Source organism: Musca domestica, unplaced genomic scaffold (genome assembly GCF_030504385.1).
Source record: "Musca domestica strain aabys unplaced genomic scaffold, Musca_domestica.polishedcontigs.V.1.1 137, whole genome shotgun sequence".
In the NCBI taxonomy this organism is placed as follows: domain Eukaryota; kingdom Metazoa; phylum Arthropoda; class Insecta; order Diptera; family Muscidae; genus Musca; species Musca domestica.
Window position 1 is genome coordinate 1,390,396 of NW_026712187.1, and position 20,209 is coordinate 1,410,604.

At 38.0% G+C, this 20,209-nt stretch overlaps 1 protein-coding gene across 2 annotated transcripts in view; it reads right to left on the reverse strand.

The window, feature by feature from the left end:
- LOC101894288 (uncharacterized) overlaps positions 1-19,635 on the reverse strand; it is a 53,198-nt gene extending 33,563 nt beyond the window's left edge. The window contains exon 1 of one of the 2 annotated variants that reach the window (XM_059118925.1): positions 19,463-19,635. In XM_059118925.1, the coding sequence (XP_058974908.1) occupies positions 19,463-19,604 (142 nt within the window). In that variant the 5' untranslated portion in view covers positions 19,605-19,635. The remainder of the gene's footprint in view (positions 1-19,462) is intronic. The other variant, XM_059118926.1, reaches the window with a different exon arrangement.
- Positions 19,636-20,209: the final 574 nt, after the last annotated feature.

Sequence of the window (20,209 nt, forward strand, 5' to 3'; positions counted from 1 at the left end):
CTTTTGTCTGCAGGTAGGTCAAATCTATATCGGGCTATATCGGTCCACGATATCGTATTTTGATGATTTAAGCCAAAATTTTCAATGAAAATGCCTGAAAATGTGGAAAGAGAATTGTCTATATAGGTCTACGAAATCGTATATCCCCCATATAACGGTACCCCCCAATATTCTGTATTTTAATGATTTCAGCCACATTTTTCTATGGAATTTTGCTGAAAATCCATACGAGGAGTTTCTTCTGAGTACTTCACTCCCCAGAAGAGAGTTGTCTATATACGTCCACGTTTTAGTATAACACCCATATAACGATACCTCCCGATATTCGGTATTTTGATGATTTTAGCCACATTAGTAACCGGACTTTCTTTCAAATTTCGAATTTAAAGTTCGTAATGAGTACTACAGCCTATGAGGGAAAACAGTCTGTGCAAGTCCACGTCTTTGTAGAGCCCACATAAAATGGTACCTCCCATTATTCGGTATTTTGATGACATTAGCGACATTATTCTACTGAATTGTTTCCTATTTGATGATATAAGCGACATAATTCATTGGAATTGTTTCAAATTTCGTATTTGAAGTTCGGAATGACAAAAAATTACTTATGCAGGAACACATCTTAGAAAAGACCCCATATTACGTTATTTTTCCGCATTTTTTGAAATTTTTTAAGTTCTTTCCAAATAGGGGATAGTAGAAAAAGTCCGGCTGGCCTGCTGTTTCTTACTTGTAATCATTAATTTTTCCACATAAAGAGTTGCTTCGCTTGGCCGAAAGTGGTGAATCGCCGAATTTGGTTTTCTCCGATGAGAGAACATTCGTTGTCCAGCAGTTTGTAAACAAACGAAATGATTGTGTTTTCTTGCCAAAGAGATCAGCTGAAAATATGCACCTACGGTTGGCCACCAGAAATCAAGCGCCGGCCATGGTGATTTTGTGGGCCGCCATAACAGCCGATGGTCGCCCTCCGCTCGTATTAATCGGCCGTGACATCAGAATAAATGCCGAATATTATCGCAAAAATATTTTGAAGGGTGTATTTAAGCCTTGGGCACGCAAACATTTTGGCCGCAGACCTTGGACATTCCAATATGACCATCGCACTCAGCACGCGCCACCCAAGAATAGTTACTTAGTTACATTCATCGTATCCAGCGCACAATGGCCATCAAAATCTCTCGGTACCAATCCGTTGGGCTATTGTGTCTGGAGTATTTTGGAAAGCAAAGTTGGCACTAAAAAATACCAAAGCGTCAGAAATATCAAAGTTTGTGCCAAAAATACCAGAATACCACGGAGCAACATTCGGGCAGCGTGTGACGGTTTCATTGGCCGAATTCCTGCCAAATGTGACCAATTCGAACAAATCTAAACTTATTCTAAAATTAGATGTTATTTCCGACATTTTTGCTTTCATTCAATAAAATTAAAAAAAAAAAAAAAAATAAAAATTATGGCGTTTGACTTTGTTGCAGTTTTTTATCTCACCCTGTAATTTCTAAGAATCCCTACGTTGTAGATGTATAAAGTCTCGTTCGTAATATTAGAGATATAAATACTAGGTTTATTTTGGTCAAAAAATGTTAAACCTCAAGTGAGTCACAAAAGTGATCCGTTTAGTCTTTTTATACCATACAACACTATGTGTTGGGGGTATTATAAGTTTGATTGGGCCAAAAATTATGTAACACCTCGAAATATTGGTTTCCCACATAGGAAAGTATATATGGATCTTCCTAGCTCGCCGAGCTGAGTCGAACTAGCTATGTATGTCCGTCCGTCCGTCTGTCCGTCTGTCCATGTTAATTTGTAATCACTCTACAGGTCGCAATTATGGCCCGATCTTCACGAAATTTAGAATGTAGGTGGGGCTTGGACCAGAATAGAACCCTATTGCTTTTGTAGATGATCGCATAATATTTAGGGGTTGAAATGGACCAAATACTGAAAAAATCTCGAATTTTGCAGTAGCTATACAGGTCGCAATTATAGACCAATCGACGCGGAATTTCGCATGTAGCTAGAGTTTAGGGCGGGGAAGAAGCCTACCAATTTTGGTGGTCATCGGATAATATTTAGCGGGTAAAATAGACCATATCTTTTGTGTTGAAAAATTCAAAATTTTTCATTAAACCGCGAATATTTTAAATCCCGGCGAAATCACAAAGCCATAACAAGGTTACTTCTGATCTTTACATTGATGTTAACATCCAACAAAACGGATATATAGCAAAATATGTGCAATATATATGTTTATCAAAGAAGATATGCTTGAAAAATCTCTTATATGTCGAGAACGGCTGAACTGATTTCGACAGTTCTCATTAATTCAGAATGGCCCCTTGGCAGGAAAAAAAAAACGTCTAAAAAAATCGCATAAAAATATCTCTCCAAAGATGAAAATATTGATTTTCTAACATTTTCTCATATTTTTTCAATTTTGTCATATTTTTGGCATATTTTCATTTTGAATTAAACATTTGGTAATATTTCTACAGCTAACAAAACTAAGTAGTTAGGATATCAGGATATCATATACAGATCTCATTTATGGCCCGATCCTTACGAAATTTTGCATGGGGATAAGATGAGGGTCAGAATAGAAGTCTACTCTTTTTGGAGGTGATCGCCATATATTTAGGGGTTGAAATGGACCAAAAACTGCAAAATTGTCGGCAGGTCGTAATTATCGCCCGATCCTCACGCACATTTGAATGGGGGTTACCGCACATTGCAAAAGCCAAGCAGTTTTGGATGGCCATCCAAAAATATTCAATGTGTGAAGGAGTTTGCCAACTTTTATAGACAAAATACGAAAATGTCCATTCCAGTGACTTTTTGGAGAATTCACAAATACAGGAAAGACACACTTCTGACTATTTCGTTAACGCTGATTTCGTTGGAGAATATAGTCAAATGTCTGTATTTCATATAGATGGATTTCAGTCAAAAACCAATAATAAATGTTAATCTTTTGCCACTTCTGAGAGATTATAGGTCTTTGGGAAATATTGGTTCCAGATCTTGGAAGACCATTTAAGTCCAACATCTACCAATAAATTGGAAATGAGCAAATTAGTTTAAGTTGCTATTATTCGAAAATTAGAGAACGAAACCTGATGGTTTTCTTTTATTATTTGTCACAATATCTTGTGGAATTCTTTCGAGTATCTCGCCTATATAAACTGTATCGTTTATTATAGTGTTGTAGGGTATTCAACGGTCGGCCCCGCTCGACTGTAGCCTTTGCTTACTTGTTTATTTTAAAATATGGTAAAACCCTCCTTTTTCCCTATAAAAGAAGGAAACGAAAATTAAACTTCTCAGGCAACTCCACATATATACACATATATAGGAAATATGCCAAAAATTGGTCCGATATGACCTGTTTTTAAGCTAATGATTTGTGAAGTAATTCAACGTGGTATATAAATTTTCACAGCTCTGTTTAATATGTTCCGAAACATATCTTCAAATATTCGAGTCCCTTTGTATATGGTCAAGGCTACGTAAAAAGCTTAAAAGAGTTTGATATGTGAACCTGAAACTCACTCGGGGTTATTTGATCAACAAACCGAGTACAATGAAACAACAGGAATTTTAACAGCCCAGAAAGGCTATTAAACAATAAAATAACAAAAGAAAACAGTAAAGTCGGGCGGGGCTGACTTTATGATACCCTACACCACTTTGCATATTTAGTATAGCTATTTAGTATAGCTAACAAATATAAGTTTTTATTTGGAATTTGTGAGAATTAAGTCATACCAACTACAATTATAGTCATAATTTAAACTCCAAAGAACAAATATATGAGAAGAATATCCTCCTCTGAATCGATTTCTACTAAATATGCCGAGGCATATGTGCCTTTACAATTCGGGCTTGTATTACCAATATATTTCCCGGAATATCGTTACTACAGAGTGCATATTGCGGCTGTGCAGAACAAATTCAACAAATCGGATGAACAATATGTATTGGAGCTATAGCTATATCTGAAACGATTTCGATTAAATTTGGCAGGCCTAATTTGGTTGTATGTGCAAAATTCCATACTATTCGGGCTAATATTACACGTTTGGTGCACAATAAAAGGCAAATCGGACGAAGATATATATGGGAGCTATATCTAAATTTTTACCGATTATCTTCGATTTCAATAGAGTTCGTCCTTAGGCCAAACAAATGATTTGTGCAAAATTTGATCTAGATTGGGTAATAAAATTTTTGTTCACAAAAATACATGGACAGACGGACGGACGGACGGACATGCATAAATCGACTCAGAATGTGATTCTATGCAGATCATCAAAAGGAACTATGGGTCTATCTCGTTTCCTTTTGCCTGTTACAAACAAATGCACAAAGACATAATACCCTGACCACCTTGTGGTGTAGGGCATAAATACTGATTGTGCAATTTCTATACAGGTCGCAATACTAGAACAATCGACGGAATTTTACATGTGGTATTAGACGGGACAGTCCTAAGCTCTTTGGATGGTCAGCGGAGGGCGAAATATAACATTTGTGAAATTCTATGTTAAAGATATAAATTTGGCGGAGTTTTACCCAGTACGAATTTCGACAAAATTTTACAGATGAGAGGTGAACCCAAATCTATACCGATTTCAATATTTCTAGACTTTCAAAATTTCATTGAAATGTGACATGCATAGCTTGTTTGAGGCATCAAATATATGAAATCGGCCGAAAATATATGTGGAAGCTACATCCAAACCTCAACCGATTTCAATGTAATTTGACAAAATTCAGTCACTCATTCCGAATTTCATTGGAATCGGACATACGTATCGTGTTTTGTGCAGCAAAGACATGAAATCGGCCAAAAGTGTATAGGGGAGTTATATCCAAACCTCAACCGGATTCAAGATATTTTGAAAAATGTATTTTTGTACCAAATTCGGTTACACATTCCAAATTTGAATACTATGTCTGTAATCGATCAATATCTGCATAAAAAGTCTAATTTTTTTGGAGGTACTTCCGATTCTTATGTTATGTCTCCAGTTCTACTCCATTTCCCGTTTTGGGTCCAGAAATTACTGACTTCATTTTACTTCTTCCAACATCAATTACTTTTCCTCCGTTCCTTTTCTACCCTCCACCATACTATGGAGGGTATATTAACTTTGTCATTATATATATATAATATATATATATATATATATATATATATATATATATATATATATATATATATATATATATATATATATATATATATATATATATATATATATATATATATATATATATATATATATATATATATATATATATATATATATATATATATATATATATACAGACGGACAGCCGGACATCTCTAAATCGACTTAGAATTTTACGCTGATCAAGAATATATATATATATATATATATATATATATATATATATATATATATATATATATATATATATATATATATATATATATATATATATATATATATATATACATATATACATATATATATATATATATATATATATATATATATATATATAATATATATATATATATATATATATATATATATATATATATATATTTATATATATATATATATATATATATATATATATATATATATATATATATATATATATATATATATATATATATATATATTTATATATATATATATATATATATATATATATATATATATATATTCTTGATCAGCGTAAAATTCTAAGTCGATTTAGAGATGTCCGGCTGTCCGTCTGTCCGTCTGCCTTTATGTTGTAATCACGCTGTCTTTCGAAATAATTGAGATAGAAAGCTAAACTTTTGCACACATGTTTATTTTGGCAGTAGGCAGGTTAAGTTCGTAAATGGGCCATGTCTTCGTATAGGCCCCATATATCAGTACCTCCCTATAGTCGGCATTTTGACGATTTTAGGTACAATTCCCACCGAAATTGTTTGAGATGTCGTATTTGAAGTTCATAATGGATGCTACAGCCTGTGACAGAAAATTGTCTATGCTGGTCCAGGTCTTCGCACAGCTCCGATATAACGGTATCTCCCTATATACGATATGTTGATGATTTTAGCTACATTATTGACCGTTTATTTAAAGTTTCGAATTTGAATATGGTAATGGCTTATGACAAACAATGCCTATGTAGGTCCACGTCGTATAGACACCAATATAACGGCTATAGTTGGATTTCTTAAAATTTCAACAGAATTTTTTAAGGATTTAATTTTTTGAAATTTTTGAAATTCGTTGCAAATGGAGGAGGGTATTCAAAGTTCCGCCCGGCCGAACTTAGTGCTTTATAACTTGTTTCTTGTCACGCAGGATCATCACAATGTACCGAAAAGTCTCCAAGTGAGAGAATTACTAATTAAATTGCGACTGCATATCTTGTAACCTAACCTAAACATTATTGCTAGCAAATTTTAAAAGCATTACCAAAATTTAGTACTTTTTGGGTCTGGGTACGATTTTCAAAAAAAAATTTTTTTGCATTAATTAATATAGGACAGATACTGGGACAATGAATATAACTTCCTTCCCACGCAATGCTATCACAATCGTTTCCCAAACAACAAGAAATTAAATCATCAATCAAAAATTGAATTGAAACCCCCAAAAAACCAAACAACAATGCAAAATTACATGCTTAACCTAAATCCATGCAATGACCGATTTGCAAAGTGTGCAAATTACTTTTGTTGTATTGTTTTACAAAATTGCTTTTGCTATGCGTTGTTGTTTTTTTTTTTTTTTTTCTATTTTCTTCGACTCAATAAATCATTAGCATTAAAGCAACAACTTTACTCAATCACTCTATTGTTTAAATAAAGCCCATCTTTGTTTAATTTTGCGCATAATTACACCCACCTCAGTCGTGAAGACGCGCACATAGACTCAACTCAAGTGGCAGCGTCGTCATTGAACCGATGAGACTCTCGTCTCGGGTAGGAAAATAATTCAGCTCGGCCAACGGCAATATGTTCGTCTTTCAAGACTCCCAATGAGAGACTCTCTGATGGCCCATCGGCCTTCAGCTCGCCTATAGAGACTCTCTGATGGCCCATCGGCCTTCAGCTCGTCTATAGAGACTCTCTGATGGCCCATCGGCCTTCAGCTCGTCTATAGAGACTCTCTGATGGCCCATCGGCCTTCAGCTCGTCTATAGAGACTCTCTGATGGCCCATCGGCCTTCAGCTCGTCTATAGAGACTCTCTGATGGCCCATCGGCCTTCAGCTCGTCTATAGAGACTCTCTGATGGCCCATCGGCCTTCAGCTCGTCTATAGAGACTCTCTGATGGCCCATCGGCCTTCAGCTCGTCTATAGAGACTCTCTGATGGCCCATCGGCCTTCAGCTCGTCTATAGAGACTCTCTGATGGCCCATCGGCCTTCAGCTCGTCTATAGAGACTCTCTGATGGCCCATCGGCCTTCAGATCGTCTATAGAGACTCTCTGATGGCCCATCGGCCTTCAGCTCGTCTATAGAGACTCTCTGATGGCCCATCGGCCTTCAGCTCGTTTATAGAGACTCTCTGATGGCCCATAGGCCTTCAGCTCGTCTATAGAGACTCTCTGATGGCCCATCGGCCTTCAGATCGTCTATAGAGACTCTCTGATGGCCCATCGGCCTTCAGCTCGTCTATAGAGACTCTCTGATGGCCCATCGGCCTTCAGCTCGTCTATAGAGACTCTCTGATGGCCCATCGGCCTTCAGCTCGTCTATAGAGACTCTCTGATGGCCCATCGGCCTTCAGCTCGTCTATAGAGACTCTCTGATGGCCCATCGGCCTTCAGCTCGTCTATAGAGACTCTCTGATGGCCCATCGGCCTTCAGCTCGTCTATAGAGACTCTCTGATGGCCCATCGGCCTTCAGCTCGTCTATAGAGACTCTCTGATGGCCCATCGGCCTTCAGCTCGTCTATAGAGACTCTCTGATGGCCCATCGGCCTTCCACTCGTCTATAGAGACTCTCTGATGGCCCATCGGCCTTCCACTCGTCTATAGAGACTCTCTGATGGCCCATCGGCCTTCAGCTCGTCTATAGAGACTCTCTGATGGCCCATCGGCCTTCAGCTCGTCTATAGAGACTCTCTGATGGCCCATCGGCCTTCAGCTCGTCTATAGAGACTCTCTGATGGCCCATAGGCCTTCAGCTCGTCTATAGAGACTCTCTGATGGCCCATCGGCCTTCAGCTCCTCTATAGAGACTCTCTGATGGCTAAACGGCCTTCAGCTCGTCTATAGAGACTCTCTGATAGCCCAACGGCCTTCAGCTCGTCTATAGAGACTCAGTGATGATGGCTCAACGGCCTTCAGCTCGTCTATAGAGACCCACTGATGGCCCAGCGGCCTTCAGGTCGTCTATAGAGACTCACTGATGTGGCCCAATGGCCTTCAGCTCGTCTATAGAGACTCACTGATGTGGCCCAATGGCCTTCAGCTCGTCTATAGAGACTCACTGGTGTGGCCCAATGGCCTTCAGCTCGTCTATAGAGACTCAGTGATGATGGCCCATCGGCCTTCAGCTCGTCTATAGAGACTCAGTGATGATGGCCCATCGGCCTTCAGCTCGTCTATAGAGACTCAGTGATGATGGCCCATCGGCCTTCAGCTCGTCTATGGCGACTCTGTGATGGCCCATCGGCCTTCAGCTCGTCTATGGCGACTCTCTGATGGCCCATCGGCCTTCAGCTCGTCTATGGCGACTTTCTGATGGCCCATCGGCCTTCAGCTCGTCTATGGCGACTCTCTGATGGCCCATCGGCCTTCAGCTCGTCTATGGCGACTCTCTGATGGCCCATCGGCCTTCAGCTCGTCTATGGCGACTCTCTGATGGCCCATCGGCCTTCAGCTCGTCTATGGCGACTCTCTGATGGCCCATCGGCCTTCAGCTCGTCTATGGCGACTCTCTGATGACCCATCGGCCTTCAGCTCGTCTATGGCGACTATCTGATGGCCCATCGGCCTTCAGCTCGTCTATGGCGACTCTCTGATGGCCCATCGGCCTTCAGCTCGTCTATGGCGACTCTCTGATGGCCCATCGGCCTTCAGCTCGTCTATGGCGACTCTCTGATGGCCCATCGGCCTTCAGCTCGTCTATGGCGACTCTCTGATGGCCCATCGGCCTTCAGCTCGTCTATAGAGACTCTCTGATGGCCCATCGGCCTTCAGCTCGTCTATAGAGACTCTCTGATGGCCCATCGGCCTTCAGCTCGTCTATAGAGACTCTCTGATGGCCCATCGGCCTTCAGCTCGTCTATGGCGACTCTCTGATGGCCCATCGGCCTTCAGCTCGTCTATGGCGACTCTCTGATGGCCCATCGGCCTTCAGCTTGTCTATGGCGACTCTCTGATGGCCCATCGGCCTTCAGCTCGTCTATAGAGACTCACTGATGGCCCATCGGCCTTCAGCTCGTCTATAGAGACTCACTGATGGCCCATCGGCCTTCAGATCGTCTATAGAGACTCACTGATGGCTCATCGGCCTTCAGCTCGTCTATAGAGACTCACTGATGGTCCATCGGCCTTCAGCTCGTCTATAGAGACTCACTGATGGCCCATCGGCCTTCAGCTCGTCTATAGAGACTCACTGATGGCCCATCGGCCTTCAGCTCGTCTATAGAGACTCACTGATGGCCCATCGGCCTTCAGCTCGTCTATAGAGACTCACTGATGGCCCATTGGCCTTCAGCTCGTCTATAGAGACTATTTGAGTCTCTCGCCTATAATGGCTCTCCGTGTGTGTTGCAAACGAACCAATAAATTTAAAATGCCATCGCACCTTCGCATAAGAGTTTGCCATAAAAAAACTGCCAAGTTTTTCTGCCGTTCGGCACAAAAATTCGTTGCGTTTTTTATTCGTTTTGTCGGATATGTGAACCCAACTACATTGTTTTTATGAAGACGAGAGATTAAGGCTTTGTTGCTGGCCACAGTCTCACTCGGTGCTTAAGCTTAAGCGGGCGTGTGAAAGCCATCGCCAGCCACTGCCATTGCTGCACATGCTCATGAAAAACGCGTTTATTTGGAAAGATTTTTTCTTCGCACCACACCACCACAATCAGCACCTTACATCTGATGTTGAATTTTAGTAGTGGTGGCGGAGGTGGTGGTGGCATTGTTGGAGGCTTGCTGCTGCTGCTGCTGGATAATGGAGTTTGGAGTATGACTCAACTTCATTTGCAGTTTCATGTTGTTGTGTGGTAAATTGCGACTGTTGTTGTTGGTGTTTTTTGTTGCCACATGATAATGCTTTTGGGAGGAATTTAGCGTTTTTTTTTTTTTTTGTTGCTTGAATATTGCATTACGAAAATTAACAATTACTTCATTCTTTTTAATTGTGATTTTTTGTTCGTTTCTTCGAATTTTCTTGGGATAACGATTTGTGCGGGAATCGTAAAAAATTGAATTTATTTTATTTTTAATAAACCAGTGGGTGGTGAGATTTTTATCTCATTCTGAGTGCTGTAAAATATATTGTGGCCAAGGAGATTCAGAAAATGCGAAATCACAGCTAATTCGGTTGGAAACTGTAGTTCAAAACCTTTAAATACTGAAAATCAGGCGGTACCGATGCATGAAGCCTATACGATACGATGAATTTATGCTGGATGTGGATACATTGGATAATGGCAGGGAGTGTTAGATATTGCGCATTAAACGTTCCAAAGCCCGAAACGATGATAAGCAGGCTTTATATAGAACTACACTAGAATTCTCGAATTTATGCTAACCATTAGATCATAAAAACAAGTAAGGAAAAGTAAAAAGTCGGGCGGGGCCGACTATATGATACTCTCCACCACTATTCATATTTAGTAGAATTTCCGTAACAAAAGAATTTATTTCAAGTAGATCATACCACCTATCCACATTTAGCTTTAGGGCAGTTATAGTTTGCTATAGAGTGCATGAGATCACTTGGAGCAAGATTATATTAAAAACAAATTCTTTTAAAATCTTAAAAATACCGAATGTAGGGTCTATACGACGATGTGGAGCTGCATGGGCAAATTTTGTCATAAGCTATTACAATATTCAAATGCGAAACATAAAAAAAAAAATCTGTTTATAATGTAGCTAAAATCTTCAAAATACCGAATATAGGGAGGTACCATGGGGTTTATAAAACATTGACCTGCACAAACTATTTTCTGGCCTAGGCTGTCGTATCCATTACGAACTTCAAATGCGAAATTTTAAACAGTTCCGGTAATTAATGTCGCTAAAATCATCAAAATACCCAATATCGGGAGTACCGTTATATGGGGGCTATACGAAGACGTGGACCTACATGGTTCATTTTCTGTCTTAGGCTGTCGTATCCATTACGAACTTCAAATGCGAAATTTGAAATAGATCCGGTAATTAAAAATACCGAATATCGCTAAAATCATCAAAATACCGAATATCGGAGGGTACCGTTATATGGGGGCCCATTTTCAATAACAAAAGTCCTGCAGACATAATACACATATGAGTAAAATTTTATCATTTCGATATAGAACTTTATGCTGATCAAGAATATATATACTTTGAGGGGTCTAAAATGTATATTTCGAGGAGTTACAAACGGAATGACAAACTTAATATACCCTCCATAGTATTGTGGAGGGTTGCACGAAATAGAAACGTGCGTCACGAAACTCACCCTATTTGGCTGATATTAGACAAAATATCGTGAAATGGAATTAAGGATATATTTGGGAGCTATATCCAAATCTTAGCTGATCTCGATAGAATTTGTCAAATGTATTTCGGAGCTCTATACGATATCTAGTACCAAATATCATTGTTGTCGAATGCATATTACGAATGATAGGAACTTAAACACCAAATTGGATGAAACATGTATACTGGAGCTATAGCTATATCTGAACCGATTTTCTTAAAATTTGATGTACTTGCTTCTAGACTGAATTCGGTCCGATGTACCATAATTCAGGACTTATTGAAAGATATTGGCCATTTGGTGCACAATTAACCCGAAATAGGTTGAGCATATATATGGGAACTATATCCAAATCTGAACCGATCTTAATAAAATTTGACAGAGACAGGAAGACATATAAAGTATTTCTGGGCTGTATTTGCCACCACATATCATTCTTGTGGGGTACATATTAAGAATGTGAGGAAGTTAAACAACAAGTCGGATGAAACATATATATGGAAGCCATAGCTGAACCGATTTTTTCCAAATTTGCTGTACATTCTTCTATACTGAATTCCGTCGAAAGTGCCAAATTTCAGGTTATTTGGAGTGACATTGGCCATTTAGTACACTATTAACCCGAAATCAGTTGAAAATTTATATCGGAGCTATATCTAAATTTCGACCGATTCTTACCAATTTCAATAGGGTTCATCCTTGGGCAAAACAAATATTGTTTGAAAAATTTCATCTCAATTGGATAGTAAATGGGACCTGCAGTTTGTTCCCAAAAATACATGGACAGACGGACGGACCGACGGACTGACATGCAAAAATCGACTCAGAAAGTGACTCTATGAAGATCCTCAAAGGTAACAATGGGTCTATCTCGCTTCCTTCTCTATATAACAAACAAATGTACAAGTCATAAAACCCTTACCACTATGTGGTGTAGGGTATAAAAATCGAATGCGATAAAAATAAGACAAACACTGAAAAAATTTAATAAAAAATATTCACTTTTTTGTTTCGATTCTTAGATTTTATACTTCTCTGGAAAGAGGCCATTCCAAATTGATGAGAGTTGTGAAAATGAGTCCATGGGTTCTTGACTTATAAGCGGAATAACTATGATATATTTCTTTTACATATATATTGAACATATCTTGCTATATATCACATACGTATCTCGTATCTTGGTTATCAGCATCGCTGTATTGGTCAGAAGTGACTTTGCAAAGTATTTGTGATTTGAGCGGGATAACACAAACATGAGGTTTGGTGGAAATTTCCCTTTTTTATACCCTCAGCCATATGGCTACAGAGGATATTTATCATTTGATACGGTCAAAACGTGCCTAGTCGAAATAACGGTTTTAGATCCTAGGTCTTTTTGGACCAAATCCGTTTCAGAGCATTTAAAGTCTATCTAGCGATGTCCGTCCGTCCGTCCGTCCGTCTGTTTGCCTGTCTGGCTGGCTGGCTGGTGCGCACAATAACTCTCGAAGGGAGTATCCGATTTGGTCCAAACTTGGTAAATCATAATATTTTTGTCAAACTTATATCGAGTTCGGAGATGGGCAATATCGGTCCACTCCTTCTGGTACCTCCCCCACAAAAGGTCAAAATTTTCAAAAAATATATATTTTTTTTGCACAGAAAGAGAAAGGATAATCCGATTTTGCTACAATTTTGCCAATCCTAATATTTACGCCAGTGCTAGGTCAGGTGTGAAAATGGACAATATCGGTCCACTCCATAAAGTACCTCCCCCACAAATGGTGGAAATTTGGAATAATTACAACTCTCATAAAATGTGATGTAAGAGTCCGATTGTCTTGAAATTGCACACATCTCAATATTTATATCAACCCAAGGTCTGGTGTAAAGATGGATTATATCGGTCCACTCCTTCTGGTACCTACCCCACAAATGGTCGAAATTTTGAATATCCATTAAGCTTATAAAATGCCAAATTAACATCGGATTCCATTTAGATTTGGCTCATCTGAATATTTCTCGTAGAACACAGAATCTATTTAAAAAACAGTAGAGATCGGACCATTTTTCCTGCTACCTCTCCCACAAATTGTCAAAGTTTCGAATAATCAAAACGTTTATAAAATCCGAAATAAGCATCAGGTTCTCTTTATATTTCACACATCCCATTATTTGCACTAACAAAAGATCCGTTGTGAAGATGGGATACATCGGTCCACTCCTTCCGGTACCTCCTCCACAAAGGCTCAAAATTTTGAATATCCATGAAGCTCATAAAAAGCGAAATTAACATCCGATTCTATTCAAGACTTGGTTAACACAACACAGTCCAAACCTAGCCGATACGAAATGGCCAATTCCTTCCGAACCAACTGGATATGGAGTTAATCATTTGAATAATCATAACTGAAGTAAAAATATTTTTAAATAATTGAAAATTGGCTGAGGGCATACATCTGTCGGCAAAACCGACCGATACTTTTTTACATGTTTCTTTGGTATTCGAATCTCATTGTAGCAATAGCCAGATTATTTGGTTTCTTTTTTATGCCGCCACAGAGATCATTAGGTTAACACGATTCCAATGGAAACAAAAAGCCCAATTTAAAATTGATCCATGTCATTGAACTTTACAGATTCAAGTCAATAAGTCGCTCAGATTGATTCCAATGTTATAAACTGGATTTTTACATAGAAATTTTAAATCGAACAGATTTTCAATAGATCAATCGGCAATATTGCTACAGCAGCACCATTGGTGTAGCAGTTTATTTGTGGATGGCTTAAAGTTTTCTTTTACGTTGTGCGAACACAATGGAAATTCGGAGAAAGTGTTTTGTGATAGAAGAAAGAAAAACAAAAAAAAAGACAGAAATGCAGCTACAGACAAAAGTTGCTGAACCGAGAAACGTAAACGTAAATAAACCTGTCCGGCCAACTATTTAAAGTAACCACTTGTATAAACGTATCGTAATGTACGCTTTATGGCCGCCAATGATGTCTTTGAGGATGTCGTCAATATGGGATGTCGATTACCTACCGGTTTCTGCTGTTTCTTCACAAAACAGCCACAGCAACAACAACAACACCAACAAGTAGCTGTATGACGGGGTTACATGTAATTGATGTTGCAGCGTCCAACTCTCTTCAGTTGGAATATTGTCAATACACGTTCTGCAACATGTCCATATAAATTCAATATCGTAATCCGCGAGATGTTAATCAATCTGTAACAGATCTCATAAATATTCCATTTCATAAGCATTGTCAGATCGATTATAAAAATCTTCTACTCGAAGTCGACATCCATGTGGATTGATATCGCAATTGTGACAACGTTATCAATTGACTTTTTTTTAATTTTCCAATTCACAGTGGAGAGCAAAGAAGTGGGTGAGATTTGTTGCCTTATATAAGCTGGAACAAAAATAAAGGATGCATGGACATTGTTATTCATTGCTTCCTCAGCCATATGGCTACAAAGGGAAAATATCATTTGATACGGCCAAAAGAAGCCTCATCGAAATGGCGGCGATTTCTCTTTGAACAAATCCGTTTCAGGACATTTGCAGTCGATCTAGGAGTGTCCGTCCGCCTGTCTGGCTGGTGCGAACTATAACTCTTGAAGGGAGTTTGATCTAAAGATGGGCAATATCGGTTCACTGCTTCTGGTACCTCCCCCACAAAAGGAGAACATTTTCGCAGTGAAAACTTTATCTTGTAGAACAATAAAATTTCATCCAGTTTGGTGCAAACTTTCCAAATCCCAATACATATTTGTATAAGTGCTATGCCAGATGGTAAAATGAACAATATCGTCCCGCTCCCTAATTTACCTCCCCACAAAAGGGTTAAAATTTTGAGTAATTATAACTCTCATAAAATTCGAAATTAGCATCACATTCTCTTTTAAATTTCATACATTTCAACATTTTTATAACACAAGATCTGATGTGAAGATGGGATATATAGGTCCACTATATCTGGTACCTCCCACAAGAATCAAATCCCCCCCTTCCCAAGGATAATAATATTTCTACTAACATAACAATAATAATATTATTTATACTAACACCTCTTCTGGTACCTCCCCCACAACGGGTCAAAATTCTGAAGAATTATGACTCTTATGAAACGCGGAATGAGCACTCGATTCTCCTCAAATGTTGACACATCCCAATATTTATGCCCTACACCACATAGTGGTAAGGGTATTGTGCATTTGTTTGTAACATGGAGATTGAAGCGAGATAGACCCATAGTTACTATTGAGGATCTTCACAGAATCACTTTCTGAGTCGATTCATGCATGTCAGTCCGACTGTCTGTCCATGTATTCTTGTGAATAAAATGTAAGACGCATTTATTATCCGATTGAGATGAAATTTTCCAAACAATATTTGTTTGGCCCAAGGCCGAACTCTATTGAAATTGGTGATAATCGGATCAGATTTAGACATAGCTCCCAAATATCTTCAATCGATTTAGGGTTAATTGTGCACCAAATGGCCAATATCAGTCCGAATGACCTGAATTTTGGCACATCTGATCGAATTCAGTCTAGAAGCAAGTGCATCAAATCTGGTGATAATCGGTTCAGATATAGCTATTGCTCCCATATAGAGGTTTCGTCCGATTTGGTGTTTAATTTCTCCATATTCGTAGTATGCACCACACAAGAATGATACCTGATATTAGATATAGCCCAGAAATACTTCTGCCAAATTGTATCTAGATCGGTTCAGATTTGGATATAGCTCCCATATATAACTTTAACCGATTTCGGATTAATTGTGCACCAAAAGGCCAATATCAGTCCAAATGACCTGAATTTTGGTACAAGTTTTGAAGGACTGTATTGCATTATTTCAAAAAGTATATTGAAATGGGTTTAGACCTAAGTAGGTTCTCCAATATATTTTGGAGTTGTATGGTATCACATGGTCGGTCCGCACGACTATTGCCTTTGCTTACTCGTTTTACGGTTAGGCCAGTGATGTTTAGCAAAGGCGTGTTGTTAAATAAATATCCGAATCTAAACATGTTTCAATATAAACTGATAACTATTCTTTCAGATCAAATTCCGCTACACATTCCAAACTTCATTGTAATTTGACATACATAGCGTTTTTGGTGTATTAAATACATGTAATTAGCCGAAAAAATTATATTGTACAATATCCAAATCTGAACCGATTTGAATAATACTTGACAAATTTATTTTTAGGCTAAATTGGAGATGTATAGAGAATTTGACTCATCAGACACATGAAACCGGCCGAAAATATATATGAGGACTATAACCAAATCTGAACCGATTTTGATATAATTTGGCAAATTTCTTTTTGTAGCAAATTCCGTTACACATTCCGAATTTGAAGACTGCATCTGTAGTCGATTAGTAGATATGTGCATACAAAATATAATTTTTTTGGAGATACCTCCGATTCCGATGCTATATTTCCAGTTCCAAGTGATATTTCAAACATATACTGGGTGATATAAAAAACAAAACTGCAGCAAAGTCAAACGCCATAATTTTTACATTTTTTTATTTTATTGAATGAAAACAAAAAATGTCGGAAAGTGTATCAAATTTTAGAATAAGTTTAGATTTTTTCGAATGGATCGACTTTGGAACGAACTATGGCCTTCAAACGGTCAATAAAACCATCACACGCTGCCCGAATGTTGCTCTGCGGTATTTTGGCCCATTCTCGGCGAAGCGCTTGCTTGAGGTGATCGACACTTTGGTATTTTTAGTGCCAAACTTGCTTTCCAAAATACTCCAGACACAATAGTCCAACGGATTGGTATCCGGAGATTTTGGTGGCTATTGTGCGCTGGAAAGGAAGCGAGGAACCTTATTTTGTAACCATTCTTGGGGGGAGCTGAGTGTGATGGTGCTGAGTCCTGTTGGAATGTCCAAGGTCTGCGTGCCCAAAACTTTAATACACCCTCCATAATATTTTTGGGATAATATTCGGCATTTAATGAGATGCCACGGTCGATTAATACGAGCGGAGAGCTACGAATGGCTGTTATAGCGGCCCACACAATACTTTTCGAACCATTTCTTTTGCTGTTCTTGACGTCGGGCTACGCTACCAGTATCACGGTAACGAGCGATGGTAAATGCTGGAGTGCTCTAACGATAGCCACTTTTGGTTTTTCAGCCAAATATAAAGAAATCAAGCTTGAATTCCATTACGAATAATTTTTCTTTTTTCTGGGAATTCTCACCAAAATGCTTTTGTACTCTTGTAAACAATTCTAACAGCTGTCGGACGAGTGGCTGAGAAATGATAGCAGTCTGAAATTGGTGGCAGTTTTTTCATCTCACCCTGCATATGCCTATGTTACTTTCAGGAAATTTTTAGGAACATCTGTTTAGCGATTCGTGGGTCAATAAATTAAAAACAAAAAATGAGGCGTACAAAAAGGTTCTTTTTTTTATAGATTTGAAAGATAGAAGCAAGGAAATATGATTTTTCGATAATCTTCGCTGCTTGTTATTTATATGATAAACCAGTAGTCCTAAAGTCGGGCGGGGCCGATTTTATGATACCCTACACCACTTTGCTAATTTAGTTGAGCTCCACTTAATAATTAAAAGTTTTTATGGGAGAATTCAATCATACACGCAATGATTATAATTATAATTTAAAATTCAAAGGACTAAATATACCGAAGCATTTGTGTCTTTTAAATTCGGACTTGTATTGCCCATTTGGTGCACAATTAATTTGAAATCGGATAAAAATATATATGGGAACTATATCCAGATCTCAACCGATCTCGATAAAATCTAGTATTTCTGAGCTGTATTTGATATATGTCCCCAAATTTTGTTGTTACAGATTGCATATTACGGCTGCGGAGGACAAAAATATTAAATCGGATGAACAATATATATGGGAGCTATAGCTATATCTGAACCGATCTTCACCAAATTTGGCACACCACATATATGGGAGCTATAGCTATATCTGAAACGATCTTCACCAAATTTAGCATACAAGCTTCTAGACTCAATTCGGTCTTACGTGCCAAATTTTATCCCAGTTGGGCAAATATTAGACGTTTGGTGCACAATAAAAATTAAATCGGACCTTCGTCCGAGCTATATCCAAATCTGAACCGATCTCAATAAAATTTGGCAAAGGTATTTCTGGGCTGTATTTGATATATTTCCCCAAATATTGTTGTTATAGAGTGCATATTACGGCTGCGGAGGGCTAAAATAACAGATCAGATGAACAATTTATATGGGAGCTATAGCTATATCTGAACCGATTTCGATCAAATTTGGAATACTTATATCTAGGCCTAATTTGGTTGTATGTGCAAAATGTCATACCATTTCGGCTGATATTACACAATTGGTGCACAATAAAAGGCAAATCGGACGAAGATATATATGGGAGCTATATCTAAATTTTGACCCATTATCTTCATTTGGAATAGGGTTCGTCCTTGGACCAAACAAATGATTTATGCAAAATTTCATCTGGATAGGGCAATAAATGCGACCTGCATTTTGTTCACAAAAATACATGGACAGACGGACGGACGGATAGACGGACTGACATGCATAAATCAACTCAGAAAGTGATTCTATGGATATCCTCAAAAGTAACTATGGGTCTATCTCGCTTCCTTCTCCATGTTACAAACAAATGCACAAAGACATAATACCCTTACCACTATGTGGTGTAGGGTATAAAAATTAAATATACTCGTTTCTCATCCACTTAAAAATAAATATCTTACAAAACACCAGCTTACCGTCAATCTTATCTGTTGAATTTTTCTCTGATGCTCCAGTAACCGTATCATAATCCTTTAAATCCTTAACTGGTAGTGGTATAGATATTCCAACATTGAGCAGGAAATGTACAAGGAAGATTAAATGTACTTGGAATCTCATTATTTATTTATTTTTTTTTTTTTAATTTAATATTTCTCTTTCTGTTATTATTTCAAAATTACTAAATAATTATTTAATTTTTTGAGTTATAATAAGAAATTGTTATGCAATAACTTTTATCTTTTAATGTTTTATTTTTTTTTTTTTTTTTTTTTTTTGTTTGCTTTGCTTTTTATTTCTTTTTTTTTGAATTTTCAAAAAACACTGCAATATTTGTTTCCGCTTTACACACTGGACACGATTAAAATTTTAACATCCTGCTTTACAAGTTTTCCACCAAAAATTTGCTGCGGTTATTAAGGCGCACAAGCCAGACGGACACAAAACGAAAACAAAAACCCCAAACAAAACAAATAAACACGTCTCCGGATTATATGGCAGTGTATGACGAATAGATGAAAAATCCTCCGCTAACTTCTGACAGAGATTTGCAATACTGGGCCGATTGTTTTGCAATGAAAGTGAAAACTTGTTCGTCGTCAATCACTTGCACTTGAAGCCAAAGCCATCCGTTCAACTGTTTGGGTTCTAACGTAGAAAAATAGTTTTATACGATGAGACCAGACGAAACGAGACGAGACTAGACTAGGCGACGATACGAGACG